We start from the raw sequence: 19,712 nt of genomic DNA, 5'->3' as shown, positions 1-19,712 counted from the left end.
ATTAAACCCTGGAAGGGTTTCGTCATAAAGTTTTATCTGATAAGAAAGCTGTATACGGGAGTCACAGCAATCACTTCTGTTACTGTTGTAGGCTTTGTCCTGGCTTCTTTACATTTATTATTTCTTTTTTTTCTTTTCTTTTTTTTTTACCACACTGCACGGTATTCGGGATCTTAGTTCCCCGACTAGGGATCAAACCCGTGCCCCCTGCAGTCGAAGTGCAGAGTCTTAACCACTGGACCGCCAGGGAAGTCCCTACATTTACTATTTCTAATCCGTGTTAAAATAGAAGTGGTGGAAAGGACAACCAAATAGTTTCTATTATGTCTTCCGTAATTCAATAAGAACTGCCAGTGTGTGGTGGCACTCCCTGATCACCGAGTTCTGATAACACCTGAATTATTTTCACAGAAGAACGGCAGTACCGCTGTGAGGATTGTGACCAGCTCTTCGAGTCCAAGGCTGAACTAGCGGATCACCAGAAGTTCCCGTGCAGCACACCCCACTCGGCATTCTCCATGGTAGAGGAGGACTTTCAACAAAAACTCGACAGTGAAAATGATCTCCGAGAGATACATGCAATTCAGGAGTGTAAGGAATGTGACCAAGTGTTTCCCGATTTGCAAAGGTTAGACATGGCATGTTGCACTACAAAAACATGTTTATTTACTCTACAGTAAAATGTTTATGCTGAATTTTCAGAATTGATGCAAATGGGAAATTTGGAAGAGCAAGGAGCTGGACAAATGTGTTAGTCACACGTTCGGAAATCGTTTTCCCCTGGAAATTCTCACCTGTCAAATATTTTCAGTGAAGTTAGAATTAGTTATTTTGATGCCAGATAGAAAATAATACTTTTATTATTTAAGGAGGGTTATTGGCAATTGAAAGTTTAACATTATAGTAAAACGTAACTTAGCGGAGGTATCAAGAGTAGATGAGGCAATGATGATGCTAATTAATCTAATTATACACCAAACAGAAAAACGACCCTCTAGAAACATTTAGATGATAAAAAAGAGACTGTGCTGGTACTTAATGAAAGACAGGTAGTCTTTTGATAGATCAGTGTAATCTATGGATTTAATTTCAACTATTTATCTAAACTGCACATATATAAAAGAATAAGAGAAGCATGGTCAGTGAAGAAAATATTGAATTTTCAAAAAGGGAAAAAGTAAACATGATCTAAATGAAATAATTCTATAATACTTATTTTTAACAAAACGAAAATCATATTTCAGTGATAATATTAACTTTTCATAGCCCTTTGAATTTAATTCAAGAACATTTTTAAAATTTCTGTTAAAGAAAACAACAACCCTGGAACCTATGTTTTGAAAACTAATGATAATTATGCTACAAAATGGTCTTTCAGATCAGAAAGGTGTTTAACCAGCTAATAAGTTTTTTGTTTCTTTGTTTGTTTGTTTCTACCTAATGGTTTTTGCCTTGGTCCACAAACAATTTTAATAATTATATTCATTACTTTGCTTTTAAATCTGGAACCTATACTCAGAATTTCAACTGAACATAAAAACACTGTGTTTAAATGGGTATGGGAGTATATCAGCCGGCCTTAGTCAAGGATGTGAATTACTCACAGTTTGTCTTGGACACCTCACCTCTTTTAATTTACCTTTTTGTTTCCTTTCTTTCCTTAGTGCCTCCTCTTCCTCTTTCTCCTTTCACCTCTGTTGATTGCCCCGCATCTCTCTTCTCGTAGGAAAGGGTTTCATATGGTAGTCATTCCATTTTAATGCATAGATGACCAGAAAGGCATCAAGTATAACCCATTCCTTGAGGAGACTGAGTCAAAAGAATGAATCTGTTTAGCTTTGAAAATTCAGGCTTAATCTAGCCATTAGAGAGAAAACATTTTGGGGGCTAAGAGGGTTTTCCCAGTACCCTTTAAACTCATCTTTACTACTTAATATAAACCCACATAGAGAATAAATCTGTTATGTATGTTTGGTAAAACATGGATTTGTAATCAAAAACCATCACAGTATGTCTCCTAAATACATTGTGTCCAAATTAAAAACCAAAATGAAAATACTTTCCTTACCTGCTACTAAATAAATACCAGCAGGTAAGAAAAGTACTTATACTGTAAAGCCATATCTCTGATGCCAGAGAGTAAGTATATTTCCTTCTATTTTGTTATCAAAAATAATGGACAGCATTATAAAACAAAAATTGACAGACTGAACACTAAAATGTTGTGTATAACAATACTTCTTAGGTGGAGAAAACTTCTTACTGTGACTAGGTATAAGATTAAGCCTGAGTCAATGCTACTTAATGCCAAAACCAACTGTCAATTTAGCTCCTTCAGTCAAACATTCAGTAGAAAAAAATAAGGAAACCTAATTATCTGGCATTGGATGAACCCTCAAAACTCACTTTTCAGTAGCTCAGCCAGATGGATATAACATGTCACTATGCGACCTGATATCAGTCATCCAGGTGGTATTTTGGGTTATATAATTTAGCCAGTGCAGAACCTATGTGCCCTGAATATTTTCCACTTTATTGAAACCGATATTGTTTTATACGTTAAACAAATTCCTTTGTTAAAAAAGGAACAAAGAATTCCTTTCTTGACATGATATATTATTCTGTTCTGTATCTTTTGTGTAAAATATTAAGAAAAGAATACCATCCTCCAAAAACAAAGGGGGCGAGAAACAAAGGTTGATATGCAAAAGATGTAAAGAACCCAGAAGGCTATAAATTGGGATAAAATTCTATGAAAAGTGAAGTTTCATTAATGACTGACTGGATACTTCTGTGTTTATGAAAGCAATGAACATTTGCTTTTGCAAGAACCACTTGCCTTTTTATTGTCTATCACTGATTAGCTGACAGCTGATCATTCCATGGAACAATATGGGTTTTATGCTGGATTAGAAGAAGCAAAAAAAAAGAAAATTTCCCTACTTTGCTATCTTTTTCCCCTTTTTGTGATATGTACTATACTCTTAAAACAATATCACACCCTTGGAGTTAGGAGGCAAGAAACAGTCTCAATGTATAGGACAATCTTTTACCACTAGGTTTCAGAGTTTATGATTTGAGATGCATATTGGAATATAATATATGCCATAAAATGGCATGCCTTGATAGTTTGCTAAAGACAGTAGTACGAATAGCAATCTGTACAACGATTTTGGACGATGTCCCTGACTCAGTTCAATGTTAACTGCCATTGTTGATATCTTTCTCTTAACTCTCTGATTAACATTTCAACTTGTGTAACAAACAGAGGATTACATATTGTAGATAAAGATAGGGCCGTTCTTGTGACTCCACACACCTGTACTCTCCTGGTACCTTTTGTTCACAGAGATATCGCCACTAGTGCTCAAATAGAATAGCATTACCAAGTCGACTGACTCATAGGGCAGGAAAAATAAGTTCATGTGCCAATAAGAATAGAAGTGGAAGGAGGAAACTGAGGAGGAGAAAAATATGGAAAGGTGTTTCTAATTTATCAAGATATGAGAAAGGGCATATCATTTTTTCACACACACTCCCACGCACATGGTGTGTACAAACACTGGATAACATATTCTAGGCACACAGAGGTCTTACTTGATTCTCAAACTTAGGGTGTTCATTTCACAGAAAAATAAAATATAGGGAGGAAACAGTGCTCGCACGCTTGGTAGTTGTTTTTTATTTTAATACCTTTTTATTATGGAAGATTTCAAATACACACAAAACTAGAGAGGGCGGTGTAATAACACCCACACGCTCAGGTTCAGTAATGATCACACGAGGCCTATTTTGTCTCAACTATACTCATTTTGGATTATTTGAAACAAATCCTGGACATTATGTCATTTTTTTCATAAATAGCTCAGTATGTGTCTGTAGAAAGTAAGGACTGTAAAACGTAAGTTCATTTTAAAAATAATGGTTCCTTAATACTATCAAACATTCAGTTGGTGTTCAAATTCCCCCCAGTCATTTCATTATTTTTAGAGTTTTCTGGTTTGAATTAAGATCAAAATAAGGTCCATCATGGCAATTGGTTGACGTCCCTCTTATATTTCTTAATTTATAGGTTCCCCCAGTCAAAGCCAGTAAGTCTCTCTCCCTCTTTCTCATTACAGTTTATATACAGAAGATACTGAGTGTTTTTTCCTGTAGCATTTCCTCCAGTCTGTATTCTGCTGATTATATCCCCTTGGTATTGTTTAACGTCTTTCTCCATCTCCTCTGTTTCCTGTATACTCATAGTTACATCCCAAGCTGTGATCAGATTTAGGCTCAGTATTTTAGGAAGAATACCTCATCGATGGTATCATTTGTTTCCATCAGGAGGCATATAATGGATCGCCTAGATTCATTAATTCTTTAGGGACTGCAAAATGAATGTATTCTAATTCCCCCGTTCTTTCATTATTTATTATCTGGATTAATTCTATGCAGAGAAACTTCCCCTCATTGTTTATTTGCTCACCCTGAAGTACAGTTCGTATAGGAAAGGCAGGATATGTGCATGAGTTTTTCCCTTTATTTACTAGTTTCCAGAATAATGATTTGGCTTCTCAGCATCTTCCTGGGGTAACTGGCGAGGTTCCGTTTGTTTCTGAGTATCATTATCGTTAAAAGATGAGATTATTACTCTTACTGACGCTTAAATTTCCCCATCTTTAGTCAGTGGGTGTCTCTTCAGGTTGGCACCCTAATTTTTTTGACACGATCTATAACTCTCTTGCTTTTTGCCGTAACAAGATGTTCAAGGCCCATCTTGTGTATTTCATGCTTCACATTTGAAACAGGCTATTTCTCTGAGGAGCTCTGGTTACTTTATTTGGGAGTAGTATCCTAATGTGTTATGTGTGTGTGTTTAATTAACAAAAATGTTGCAAACATCTTCTGAATATCACAGTAATCCATTATCTATAATATTTACTTTTCATTATATTCATGCAGATTTCATATTCAAATTTTAGAGAGGGAAGGAAACATTTGAGAAGGTAAAATAGTCTAAGCTTTAAAACATAGAGAAGCTATGCTTGTGAGAAAATTCTAACCCTGTTTTTATTTTGAGGGGCTTTACTAGTGCATCCACTTATGATATACTTTTCTTTCCTCCCTAATTCATAGGTTGTATATATATAATCTTAGGTTATAGTATATATACATATATATTTTTTCCTAGATAATGTTTCTATCTATATCTACTTCTATATCTATATGCATACATGTTCATTCATCGGTCCATCTGTCTGACCATCCATTATATTGGTTGTATTGGGAAGTTGCTTGTTGAATAGTTAGCTTACAGCTCACTTTCCCATATGGTGATTTGAGTAGGAATAAAAGTGCTTTTTTGAATGTAAGGGTTATACACATTAGAATAGCTTCCTGCATGTTCTTAAGCACTTTCTTAATGTTTTCTATTTGAGTGTTTGTGTTTGAATTAAGTGGGTAACAGCAATACATGTTGCGGCTAGAACTGTGTAATGAATCCAGAACTGGACAAATCGCTAGTTGTTTATCATTCCCCTAAATTGGCACCTAAACTCTGCTAGCTGAATCAGATTTATTTCCTAACAACAGGGGTACTTCTCTGTATGGCTGAGAGACAAAGTCTAGGGAATATAAAATGTACTTTTGTCTGTTGCAAGGCTGTTTCCTCTCTTTCTTCTCCGGCTCAACTCCTTTCCCTCTTCTTTCTTTAATTGCCAGTTGGATTAGTAATAAAATGACGTTCTGTTTATGAATGTGTTCTTGGTCACCATGTCCTATTAAATCAATTGTTCTCTTAACAGCCTGGAGAAACACATGTTGTCACATACTGAAGAGAGGGAATACAAGTGTGATCAGTGTCCCAAGGCATTTAACTGGAAGTCCAATTTAATCCGCCACCAGATGTCACATGACAGTGGAAAGCACTATGAATGTGAGAACTGTGCCAAGGTACAGTGAATTTGTAGACTACTTGGCCCCTCAGTGTCATCCTGCTCTCTCTTAATCCATCATTTGCCACGGTATATAAAAACAAGCCTTGAGAGGGGAAACTATAAATATCCTGAGAAAAGTAGACGGAGTGTTGTGTGCTACAAGGCATTAGTACAGTGTATAGAAACACTTAGTGGGTATCCTTTTATTTTTGTAAGGGAGGAAGCAAGGCTTGATGGTGAGTTCCAGAACTAAGTGTCAGACATCCTTGGTAAATTCCTGGTTCCGCTACTGGCTTTCCAGCGTGGGGTTGTTTTATAGCCTTATGGAGAATGAAAATTGTATCCAATGCACATTACTAATTTCTTTTAAGATCAGTTTGTGAGGAAATCCCATAAAGTTTCTGAATGCCTATTCAGAAAGAATGGGAGACTCCTACATTTGCAGATTTTTCCACCGAAGTCCCCACCATAAATTATGACCCGGTTCTAATTGAAAGTGTAGTGCCTTAGTGGCCAGGGCTGAACAACGTAAGAGTGAAATGAAAGCCCTTCACCTTGACCGTAACTCTGAACTACGGGAACGGCAATTCACATCATTGAATTTTCATGTTTCTCAATTAACTAAAAGATGTCCTGGTGTCATGAAAATTGATTTCTCTTTCCAAAAACTTTTCATAACATTTGAATATCTTTTCTCATGCCAGTGGAAATTGGGACATTTGACCTTATCTTTAGAGATGTTTTGCTCCCTGATGTGTGGGTAGCTTTTTCTTTTTCCTATTTCTTTTTTTGTTTGTTTGTTGTTCGTTTGGTTGGGTTTCTTAGTACCATGTCCGAAGGAATGATTTTAGCTTAATGGTAACTTAATGAAACACTGTGTTAGAATTTATACCCTAGGGGAACTCTTTGAATAGATTTGGGATACCTTAGTCAAAATACCCCCAATTTTGTACATAGTGTGTCTTTGTTTAAAGGGTGTAAATAGCACACCATTTCTTAATAATGTCATGGCCTGCATTTTATTATCCAACTCCATTCACTCTAAATAGGATCCAAAAACCCTTGAATATGCTCTAATAATGCCATTAATTATTTTGTTCAACTGATACCAACGGGTACTTTGTGCTAAGTGTACAAAACTGAATAATTTGTAAGTCCTGACCCTAGAGAGGCTGACACTTTGGAAATACGACTTTCTTTCGGTCTTTGGGTAAACAAATAAAAACAAAACACATACACAAAATTCCTTCTTGAGTTATTCCTGGTCTTCTTTCTTGTGTCCTAGAGTTAAGTTTCTTGATTAATCAGTACTCATTTCCTAGCAGGTGTTCACGGACCCTAGCAACCTTCAGCGGCACATCCGCTCTCAGCATGTTGGTGCCCGGGCCCACGCGTGCCCGGAGTGTGGCAAAACGTTTGCCACTTCGTCGGGCCTCAAACAACACAAGCACATCCACAGCAGTGTGAAGCCCTTTATCTGTAAGTTTTTCACACTCCAGCCCTCCTTCCTGCGTCTGTCTCTTATCCAAAAGGCACTATGATCAGGAGGGTGGGCCACGCATGGCCATGAGGGGGGGCCTCTGAATTAGCGACTCATGGTCTCATCCAGTTGGGCTATTTTCTATTACAAGAAAATCTTTTATAACCAGATCTATGGTGTTTTGTCTGTGATGCCTGGGGTGTTTTCTTTTAGATGGAATCAATAACAGGTAGAGAAGTCGTTAAGTAATGTAAAGGAAGCCTCCCCAGGTTGTGGGATTTAATAGAGACAACGAGATTTGTCTCACCCTGAAAATGTGTGTGGCTTTGTAAAACAGCAAATCGCAGATACCACTAAACAAGGTGAAGTGAGAAAAACCTGTTCTGGATCAGAAAGAGCTAGAAGAACCCTACCTGGCAAGGAGGCTTATTAGGACTCTGTGTGTGTATATGTGTGTGTGTGTGTGTGTGTGTGTGTGTGTGTGTGTATGTTGGGGGTGGGATAAAATGCCCTTTAATCTACCCTTTGTTGCCGATCACAGGTTGCAGATCGGTAGTTCTCAGTTACTTGAAAAGCAGAACATTTTCACTTTGATGCTGGACAGGCTGCTTCTATAACCCACTGCACTGAAGCAGATTTACGGGCAGTGTATTTCCAGGGGACATCCAATCTGACCACCTACTTAGAATATCCTTGTACAGAGCGCTTTAGTACAAGTACAGCTTAGCCCTCATTTGCTTCTCTTGTCCACCCACCCCTCTTCTCTGTACTGTGCTGAAATGTTTCATATGGAAAATCAGTTGTTCTCAGTCCATCTGGGCAACGACTCTGGACTTCTTTTCATCTATTGCTCGGCTGGGCATATAAACATAGTGACTCACTGAGCTGTGTTACAAAATTTAAGACAGATTTTGGATCCAGATAAGCACAGAACTGGATGAAACATACTCAGGAGTTGGCAAAACCTCTGACTTGGGAACCCTTGCAAAACAGTTTCTCTGACAAATATTCGATGGTTTGTAGTAGGTATATGAGACACTACTACAGGACCCGATGGAAAAAAAACCTTATTTTCAGTGCCAACATGGAGATGCCAGAGACTAACGCTCCTCCTTTTCGCCTTTACACAGCCCTCTTTTGTGTTTCCAAGCACCAAGAGAGCTTTTCTTTCGCTTTCCAGCTTACCCTAGCATCCTGTTTTGCTCATATGTTCTTCTGTTCCCTGGTGGAGTAAAGAGGACTAACAGAGAAACAAAAGGGTGCTCTCTAGTCTCCCTTGAGGAAGCTCTGTTGAAAGTCATGGGAAATAAAGTATACAATGGAAATTTTAGACTTCTTGTCTCAAAAAGACATTCCTGACTCTAGGTCGTAATGCCCTAAATTGTACTTGCAAGTGCTACAGACATCCATAGTTCATTTATTTCTGATTTTTCAGAAATAAATTTTGATAAATTTCTCATGTTTTGGTGGAAAATAAGGAGAAATTGAGCACAGTGAATTACGATCACCCATTGAATGCTTTCTTTATTATTTAAAGTAAAAGTCAGAAAATAGACATTCCTATCATCTAAAATTCTGGGATCTGGAATTTTAATTGTGTTGAAATCAAGTGTTTTGCTTTAAAGCACTATAGGGTGTCCCTTTCCAATCAGATTGTGCAGACTATTTCCCATGAATGTATTTTCAGTAATTATTGGTAAATTTAAATAGCAGATGGCATTCTTCAAATATAAAATCTGACAGAGGACCATGGGGTAATTGTGAATAATAGCCGTGTAATTTCAGAACAAAAGAGGAGTTGGTGTGGAGACTTTGGAGTGGAGGAGGTTCACCTAGAGTTGATATCTGTTTCTCACCAGAAGGCCACACACCACGATTTACGCCCCCCCCCCCTGGTGTGTTTATGGCAACTGTCTCTTATTACAGTGTGCCACCAAGCTTGAGCCCAGAGTCATCAGTGCTAAGGCAATTACTCACTGCCTTTACAGAAACCTCCAGCCTTCCCAAATAGAAACCACATGCTCTAATAGGCTGAATATATTCAAAATACCTCTTAATTTGTTTAATAAGTAGAAAAATGCAATGTTAACTGCTGCCTAATTCCTTATTACTGAGAAGATTACAGTAGAGTATAGACTGCAGCATCAATTGAGCCACTTACCTGGAGGCCTGGTGGTTTGTGGTGAGCCAGGCCAGATCTTCAAGTGAGAAAAACAAAGCCTCTGCCTAAGGAGACATCCCGGATTCTGTGTTCTTGAGACCTGATACAAACACCATTCGTTGGTGTAACAGAGCCTACAACCAGGAAAGTCAGATGCACCTCTGTTACTCTTGATTTTCTTAAATCTATCCAGCTATTAGAAAGGAGTGTAGAGAGCAACATTTCTTTGGTAAAACATTGCTAACCTTTCAAAAACTTATACCTTGTTTGAATACCCATCGAGATCTTTTCTCAACGCCTTTTAATGCCCAGAGGAGAGGTGTCACTTTCTTAATGAGTGCACATTTATAATTCCATCAATATTTTATTTACTATTTCTTGTTATTGCTCATAGCTGAATTAGTGTAACTAGCGAAAGTCTCATGTTTCTACCCTCTACTTCATATGGTTTTAATTAGTGTATCAAAGAATTTAAACAGTATGTGTATTTATTGTATATGGTTAACTAGTATATATTTTTAAAGCAGACTCTGGTCAATATTCCAGTAGAATAACTTGAAAAGAAATCACTCACATCTTCTCTTCCCATTAAAATGCATGTTATAGTCTCTACAATGTCATAAATCATTCCACAGTTGAAAGCTCCTTTAATATTACTAAGCACATTGATATGTGTAGCAATGCATTTTAATTGTTAGTAGTAAAGGAAATAGACATAGAATCACTTGGTACTTCCTGTTTGGTTGTGTGTGGGGTAATCCAAGTTCTGGATGAGTTTTGTATGACTGAAGGTCTATAAAATCTTCTTTGAATTTTCTTTTTAAATTGTTATTGTTTTGACTTAGGAGCTTAAAGGCAGTTGTCACATGAAAGAAATAAATGTTGCATTTTGTCTTCAATTTAATTTCTTATACAAATTGGTTTCAACAATTACCAACAAGGCATATCATGTTTCTGCATGTATTAAACGTGCACGGAAGCATGAAAGTAAGCTCACACATAAAGGGGACTCATCTTTATTAAAGTAACGTAAAAGGTGTGATGCTTGGGAAATGGAAACTATAATCCTGCCAGGCCGTGAATTGAGTAAGATTCCTACCTAGCAAAGGAATTATTAAGGGTTACGGAGTTCCATCTTAAAATGTACTTAGATCTATTCACACATATATGAGGAAGAAGATGTTTTACTTTTCTGGCAAATTCTCGGGGACGAGAGTTATTTCCCAGCTGCACCCACTGCTGTGTTCTTACTGGATTATGGTATTCAGCGCACTCTCCCCTGCTTACTGTAGTTGGCTGTACCACATAGAAGTCAAGCCCGGAGATAACCCGTGAAGATATGACAACAAGTGGACATGTTTCCCAAGGACGGGGTTTCATAAATGCAGGAAGGTTAGCACAACCACTGGTGTGAGGGGAAGTCAGAGGACGTGATCATAGTTCATGGGAACCAGCAATGCAGGATGGGCTACATTCAATTTAGTTTCCTTTGCAGGCTTAAAATAGCGCCATTGTAAATTATGTCAGTCTTTCTCAAATCATGAAAATGATTGTTAAAAATGTCTCAGAATACACAATGTGCATTGTTGTGTGGCTTTGATGTGTGAATGATGAGAGCATATGATATAATACAAATTAAATAATGGTAGAGCAGTCACAGGCTTTTTCCCCAAGGGGAGAGGGAATAAAGGTGAAGTTTCTGATCGAGCGAAAGGCTGTTTTATTTTGTGTTGATGCCTACAATATAGAATTCTTTAAATGGTCTAAAATTGTAAAGGGGTTCCTGTTCTGTTTAATGTTTAGTACATCTTAAGAATTTAATCGTAAAGATTCTGTTAGTGTAGTAATTGGGTGGGAAATCAATGCATGCTGGAATTTGACTTTTTAATAAATATTTAAATACACAAATATGATACAAAATATTATGCAATGGGGATGACAGAATATTTATATATATATGAAATATTTGTGCTGTCTCAAGACATTTGTCAGGTTGGATGCCTTGCTTTGGAATCTAGTGAAACGGGGTTTTCTGTGTTTGGAGCACCCACTTTGGTGCCTCCAACGTCTTTTCCTGGCTTCCTAATTGAAATTTGGGGTAAACCAATTGTGATACTTGCTAAATTCAGAAGCAATTGCCATAAAGCCTGAGATTCTTTTTTGTTGTTTGCACACAGGTGAGGTCTGCCATAAATCCTATACTCAGTTTTCAAACCTTTGTCGTCATAAGCGCATGCATGCTGATTGCAGAACCCAAATCAAGTGCAAAGACTGTGGACAAATGTTCAGCACTACGTCTTCCTTAAATAAACACAGGAGGTTTTGTGAGGGCAAGAACCATTTTGCGGCAGGTGGATTTTTTGGCCAAGGCATTTCACTTCCTGGAACCCCAGCTATGGATAAAACGTCCATGGTTAATATGAGTCATGCCAACCCGGGCCTTGCTGACTATTTTGGCGCCAATAGGCATCCTGCTGGTCTTACCTTTCCAACAGCTCCTGGATTTTCTTTTAGCTTCCCTGGTCTGTTTCCTTCCGGCTTGTACCACAGGCCTCCTTTGATACCTGCTAGCTCTCCTGTTAAAGGACTGTCAAGTACTGAACAGACAAACAAAAGTCAAAGTCCCCTCATGACACATCCTCAGATACTGCCAGCTACACAGGATATTTTGAAGGCACTATCTAAACACCCACCTGTAGGGGAAAATAAGCCAGTGGAGCTCCAGCCCGAGAGGTCCTCTGAAGAGAGGCCCCTTGAGAAAATCAGTGACCAGTCAGAGAGTAGTGACCTTGATGATGTCAGTACGCCAAGTGGCAGTGACCTGGAAACCACCTCGGGCTCTGATCTGGAAAGTGACATTGAAAGTGATAAAGAGAAATTTAAAGAAAATGGTAAAATGTTCAAAGACAAAGTAAGCCCTCTTCCGAATCTGGCTTCAATCCATAATAAGAAAGAATACAGCAATCATTCCATTTTCTCACCATCTTTAGAGGAGCAGACTGCGGTATCAGGAGCTGTGAATGATTCTATAAAGGCAATTGCTTCTATTGCTGAGAAATACTTTGGTTCAGCAGGACTGGTGGGGCTGCAAGACAAAAAAGTTGGAGCTTTACCTTACCCTTCCATGTTTCCCCTCCCGTTTTTTCCAGCATTCTCTCAATCAATGTACCCATTTCCTGATAGAGACTTGAGATCGTTACCTTTGAAAATGGAACCCCAGTCACCAAGTGAAGTAAAGAAACTGCAGAAGGGCAGCTCTGAGTCTCCCTTTGATCTCACCACTAAACGCAAGGACGAGAAGCCCTTGACCCCAGTACCCGCCAAGCCTCCAGTGACGCCGGCCACAAGCCAAGACCAGCCCCTGGATCTAAGTATGGGCAGTAGGAGTAGAGCCAGTGGGACCAAGCTGACAGAGCCTCGTAAAAACCACGTGTTTGGGGAAAAGAAAGGAGGCAACGGTGAACCAAGACCAGCATCTGATGGTTCCTTACAGCATGCTAGACCCACTCCTTTCTTCATGGACCCTATTTACAGGTAAGGGTGGATGGGAGACCGCTAAACGTGGACAGAAGAATGAAAGGTAGTTTTCACACTATCAAGTTATGGCTTTTAACAAACCTTTTTTATTATTCTTATAAAGCAGAAAGTAAAGTTGTTTGATCTGGTGAGTTCATTTTTTATTCGGAAAGTCAACTCATTAGGTTTGGACTTATTTTTGGATGTCTCCGAATTTGGGGTTTTGGAATAGGCCCACAGAGTTCTTTCCCTTGACAATAAATTTATTTTTAAACACATTTTTTTTTAAGTGGAAAATATGGGAAAGCCATATTTAAAGCAAGTTGTCAAGTGACGGAAGAATGAGGCTCCTGAAGGATTAATGCAAATATGTGCGGGTACTTAAATGGGTCAGGTTATTTGGAATGAGATGGGACATAGCAAGAGTTTACTCTTTGTTAACCTACCAACACATCCTTAATAAGTACTGGTCCTATTCTGTTTCTAAATAAATCTCTTAGGAGCCCCATGTAACTGAAATATTAATCACAAAAATGCTTTGTATATAATGTGAGTGGTCGGCTTCAAAAACACATCTCTGTTTAATGCCTTCATTATCCAGTTTCCTCTGATGCATCCAAAATTTTTGGGGGGAGAATATATGCTAATAAAAAGCCTCTTAGACGGTACTCTGTAACACTTGACCATTCAGAAAGATTTAGCTTTTAAAAACTAGTCTTCTTCAAACTGTATGAATAACAATAATTAATTTGTGATGTATTTTAAATATTACCACAAATTTTCACATTTACTTTCTCATTCAAATCGTGAACATTGTCAAGAGTTAATGGAAAATGTGGATAATTTTTTATTGGACTTATTTAAGCTGGGAGAATTTGATATTTTTGCCTGATTCTTTTTTTTTTATCAAGAGACAATTTTGTTCAATTCCTTCATTCAACAATATTTTTTTTGAGTGCCTATGACTTAATAGGTACCACAGCTGCAAACTCTTTTCCCTTCAAACTCTTTTTCTACCTTTATTTTAATGCACTGAAGTGCATTAACCAAGAAACATTGCCAGTATGTTACTTGAACATGACAAGAGGCATAGAAAAGGACAGTACAAAAATGTCTCAGAGCCATCATTACCATGCTTGGGCACTGTTTTTTTTTTTAAACAATTATTATATTTTCATTTCTGTGGCAGAGAAAGAAAAAGAAGGAAAAACAAATCTTCCATATTTTGTGTGTAGCTTGTATGTTACACATGGCCAGTAAGGTTGTATTTCCAACTCAGCGATATGTCTCAGCCCTTTGTGAAGATAAGTTCTCACACTCTCCTTCTTAGACCCTCCCAATGGCAATGGGCTTCCAGTTCCTTAATACACCTATTCCACTCTTCTCCATCACCTCCTAACCTCCCTTCTTCTAACTCTAATCTCAATCTTCTCTCTGGTAGGTCAGTGTCAATTGAGGCTTTAGACATGCCATTTTACCAAACTCATGAAAGACCTAAACTTACCAGTTTTAGTGTAAGACCTGGGTTGAAATCTCAGCTTTCCCATGTCTTAAACTTTTTTTAATCCATAAAATGGGTATAAGAGCACCTACTTCAATAAGTGAAATAGAATGTAAAACATAGCATACGTACAATTTCAAGAAGTGGGAGCTGTTTTTATTCGTTTTGATTCTATTTTAAAATATACTTATTTAACAGTTTTTAAAAGGAAATCACCAACAGTTGGTGAAGGAAATTAATTCAGACCACGATGTCATTTCCTATATGCTTAATAGAAAATAGAATGACAAACATTTCTAGAGCAGAAGGGCTATATTGATAAGTTTGATAATGTCTCTCCCTGTCTTCAAAAAGCTCCTCATCCTCTCCCTACCACCCCCCTTTCACCTACTCTGTTTATCAGCAGCAGGATCCACAAGAAGATGCCTGTGCCTGAGAGCGGCTAGCAGGGTGTGTAGTATGCTTAGAAACTCTCTTGCTGACATTCACAAATGTAGAAGAAATATGATGACGATTTGAGGAAGCACCTTCTTGACAGAAAATGACTTTAATTTTTAAAATGAGCCCTGTTCTTATGCTTTTGAAATCACCAAGACTTTTTGTCTGCATTTAAAATGGAAAGGTACAAATTTGTGACCAAAGCCTCTGATTTCATGACTTCATTTTTTAAATTTCCTCATTATTATTATTACTAGTCATTCAGTAGGATTTTTCCATTATAAAAAGGACCTTCTTTCTCTGAGCGTCTAGAAATGCCAGGAGTATTCTTCAAGAACTGAACAGATGTCTTTATATTTTTATTAGTGTGCTCCCCAGTAACCTACCATTTGCTTTATTGTTAGCCGTTTAAATGTCAGCGAGTATGCAGGGATTGATATATGAGACTGATTCATCTCCAAAATCTAATTTTAACCTTTCAGAGTAGAGAAAAGAAAACTAACTGACCCACTTGAAGCTTTAAAAGAGAAATACTTGAGACCTTCTCCAGGATTCTTATTTCACCCGCAAGTAAGTATTTTGAATTTGAGACTTCAAGCTTGTAAACTAACTTGTTGATCCTGAAAAGCAGGTGCAGTGAAATGAAAGAAATCTTGAGAACACTAGGATTTCCTATGACGCTGGTGTGGAAGAACACAGGAAATTCTAGCAGAATTAAAACCCAAACTCTTTAAAGAAAAAGTAGTTAATTTATGTGAAAAAACAACATGGTTTTGCTGTTAAATTATTCTCTATTAACTACTTACTGAGCCAAAGAGTACTTTAGAGTGAGCAGAATTCAGTTAAGAAATTAAATATTGAAGTTGCCTTTCATGTTTAAAAATTTGTGATAGTAAGAAATGGATCGTAGTGTGACTTGTCCCAAACTCATGAAGGTCGTTCATGTTCTTTCAGTGCTTAGATAAAAACAGGAAATGAGTCTACCTGACAAGTTGTTACCACAGAGGGTGAAGGAATTTATCTAGAGACCACTGGGCATTCCAGCAAAATTCTGTAATTGCACAAGAATTCACCACAATACACAGAGCTATTTGCTGGATGGAGTTGTGTCCATTTATCAAAATATTTCTCACTGCAAGGAAAATACAAAGCAACGTTATCTCACTGGTTCATCTTTATGTCCCTAAATACTTGGTCATTTTTTAAAAAGCTGACTTACGTATCAATAAAAATGTGGGGAATTGTATTGAAAGAAGAAATATATAAACATCTTGAGTCTGGTTTCTTAATGATATTTTATTTTTTGTTTACTTATTATTAAGGATATAAGCTTTGGTCTCTATAGATAGTAAGCAAAATTTTTATGAAAATGCTTGAAAACAGAGTTAACTGATTTGTTCTGTTTCAATATATTCAAACCAAAAATTACGCTCCTCTAATAAAATTGGTGGAATTCTGTGCAAGCTGTCTTATAGAACATTATGAGCTAATTAAATTAAATCATGGAATACGACTTTTCCCCCCACCGTTCACCCCCCCTGCCACCACCTCTTCTTTCTTCATTTTTTAAAGTACTTTCCTAAATTCTGGACAACAAAGTATGAGAGCTGAAATACCATATTCTGGGTTAGCTGGAGAAATCCATCATTGCTCAAAAATTCTCTCTATTTTAAACTGAAAGAATATATGATTTAGTATTAAAGGGGTTAGAAATATTCCAGTTAGTATTTATTTTGTGTAGGAGGACTAAGGAATGATATAATTTATTAAATTATTTTATGGAAAAGAAGCAAGTTTTAAAATAGTAAATGTTTATCGGGTACTTATTTTCCATATTTAGGTTGACCTAAATTGCACTTGCCAGCCTCATGGGCTAATAAAACTGAACATAATGTGCGTTTTGTGTCAGATATTACACAAAAGTATGTCTCTCTTGATAACTTCCTAACTAAATGCTTATAAGGATATTATAGTTATCTACATTTAATCACAATAAATCAAGTGGTTTTCATATTCTAATTATCTTTAAAATCTAGTAATTAATCATTTCAAAATTAAGTGCTGTGGGTACATGGTATAAGGGAGGGAAAAAAAAAGCCACTGGGATTCAGTGTCTTTGAGTGACTCAGTCTACTGGCTCTTAGATTCCTTACCTGTCAGATGAGGGAGTTGGGTGTAAGGTCCCTATCTTCTCTGAAATTCAGATTTCTAGCTAGCTAAGGTAAATTTACTGGTTCAGAAGATGGGCAGTTTTGTCTATCAATATCTTTACATGTGCATGCAGCTGTTGTAAATATAGTATATACATGTATGGAGGTTCCTTAAAAAACTAAAAATAGAACTACCATATGACCCAGCAATCCTACTACTGGGCATATACCCTGAGAAAACCATAATTCAAAAAGAGTCATGTAGCACAATGTTCATTGCAGCTCTATTTACAATAGCCAGGACGTGTAAGCAACCTGTGTCCATCGACAGATGAATGGATAAAGAAGATGTGGCACATATACACAATGGAATATTACTCAGCCATAAAAGGAAACGAAATTGAGTTATTTGTAGTGAGGTGGATGGACCTAGAGTCTGTCATACAGAGTGAAGTAAGTCAGAAAGAGAAAAACAAATACTGTATGCTAACACATATATATATAGAATAAAAAAAAATGGTTCTGAAGAACATAGGGGCAGGACAGGAATAAAGACACAGAGGTAGAGAATGGACTTGAGGGCACGGGGAGGGGGAAGGGTAAGCTGGACGAAGTGAGAGAGTGTCATGGACATATATACACTACCAAATGTAAAATAGATAGCTAGTGGGAAGCAGCCCCATAGCACAGGGAGATCAGCTCGGTGCTTTGTGACCACCTAGAGGGTTGGGATAGGAGGGTGGGAGGGAGACGCAGGAGAGAGGAGATATAGGGATATATGTTTATGTATAGCTGATTCACTTTGTTATACAGCAGAAACTAACACACCATTGTAAAGAATTATACTCCAATAAAGATGTTAAAAATATGAATAAAAAATATAGTATATACATGTTTTTAATCAAATAATATTAATATAAGAAAATCTGCTATGTTTTAAGATTTCCAAAGTTAATGAAGGACCACAAAAGATGAGGCGCATGTACAGTGTTTGGAGTACAGCAATCACCCACTCAGACCGTTGAAAATATGCCTGTGGGAGTCACAGTGGCAGAGAGTTTTCTTCCCACACCAGAATGTCGCGTCTTGGTATAGGGGGCTGTACACTGCTGCGTGTTGCTATAAGAACAGGACCTAACAGTGATGCTCAGATATTTAACACATCATATGTAATGAATACCGATCAATCAGAATGGACTCCTGCCATTCTGGAGCCGGGTCCTGGAAGCCCTTGCTGCACCAACTGTTCATGCTTTAGTTGCTGGCCGGTGGGCTGTCTGAAGGGTCTTTTGGGAGGAGGCCAGGGCTGCAGGAGGACATTCAGGGTAGTTGGGGTAGAGGCTATTTACCAACGACTACAGAAATATTTCATTATTTTGATAACCACGGTGGCTATTTTCATGTGTAAGGGCTGTATATCAGTGGGATACAGGTGGCATAAAAAGCGTAGCCTGAGAGAAGCTCGGGGCACTCAGTTTTCACCAACCGTTCAGACCAGTCTGTTCTTTCAGAAAATCTGCCTCAAATGTTCTGAAGTTTCAGCAGAACGTTTTTGTTCTTTCTAGTCCTCTATCAGTTCTGTCCTAGCCTCAAGATCTACTTTCCTACAAACAAACAAATGAAAACAAAGAGAAACTGCCCAGGATTTGGGGCCAGAAATAACTGCTTTAGAACTGGCTTTCCTACTTATTCACACAAATGCTTCGGTTTTGAGCAATGTAATTCATCTCCGAGCCTTCTCTATCAGTGTAATGGGAACACCCCTCCAGCCTTACTAGGGGAGCTGCAAGGATTAGTGATCACGTACATAATGTGTTTAGCATTGTGCTTGGCATATGGAAGGACCTAGATGAGGAAAAGCTCTTATTATTATTGGTTGCAGAAGTATTCCATTTTGAATATAAAGGGGTGTCAGTAAAATACCCTCCTGCCATCCCCTGAACCCAGTCTCTTTGGTGGGGCTATACCAAGTATCTAGAAGTCCTTGGAAAGATGCTTACTGTGTTCTTGGTGCTGCCTTGTTGGGCAGCAATCAGGGTGGCACAGAGCAAGAAACCAAAATGAAAGGACTTGCCTCTGCTCCCAGGGCTTGCCATGATTTTGTAGCTAGATAAGTGCTTGGTTAAGACCATTCGCTGCTTCATTTTTCATTTAAAGTCTATCGGAGCAAATCACATGGTCCCTCTGGGCCTTCTGTATCTTCATCTTCAGAATGAGAATAATACCTACCCTATCTACTTCTCAGTGTTATTATAATAATAAAGAGGAGACCACATGTTCTTAATGCTTCAGGGAAAACCTATAAATAGATAGATATGTAAATGCTTGGCAGTGGTATTCTCTGGGCAAGCCTGATTTTACAATTTTTTGTATGTCTTTGTATTCTGCCCTCCTCCTTCCCCAGTGCACAGTGCCTAATCAATGAAAGTCGAACACCTCAGTGGATATTTATTAAATGTTATTGAAAGATTATTAGGCCATCTTACTGCCTTTTGGAATAATGTATATTTTTCAAATCCTTGTCAAAAATAAAACGTATAGGAAC

General features: G+C 37.7%; 1 protein-coding gene across 11 annotated transcripts in view; it reads left to right on the top strand.

Annotated features, from left to right (window-relative positions):
* The window catches only part of MECOM (MDS1 and EVI1 complex locus), a 294,031-nt gene that overhangs the window by 249,596 nt on the left and 24,723 nt on the right, over positions 1-19,712 (top strand). For 7 of the 11 annotated variants that reach the window (XM_057545828.1, XM_057545823.1, XM_057545824.1 and 4 more), the window contains exons 4-8: positions 412-628; positions 5,790-5,937; positions 7,244-7,400; positions 11,740-13,096; positions 15,500-15,587. In XM_057545828.1, the coding sequence (XP_057401811.1) occupies positions 412-628; positions 5,790-5,937; positions 7,244-7,400; positions 11,740-13,096; positions 15,500-15,587 (1,967 nt within the window). The remainder of the gene's footprint in view (positions 1-411; positions 629-5,789; positions 5,938-7,243; positions 7,401-11,739; positions 13,097-15,499; positions 15,588-19,712) is intronic. The other 4 variants (XM_057545830.1, XM_057545829.1, XM_007197543.3 and 1 more) reach the window with 3 other exon arrangements.

Source organism: Balaenoptera acutorostrata, chromosome 4 (genome assembly GCF_949987535.1).
Source record: "Balaenoptera acutorostrata chromosome 4, mBalAcu1.1, whole genome shotgun sequence".
NCBI classification, from domain to species: Eukaryota; Metazoa; Chordata; class Mammalia; order Artiodactyla; family Balaenopteridae; genus Balaenoptera; species Balaenoptera acutorostrata.
This window is presented reverse-complemented; position numbering and strand designations above follow the sequence as displayed.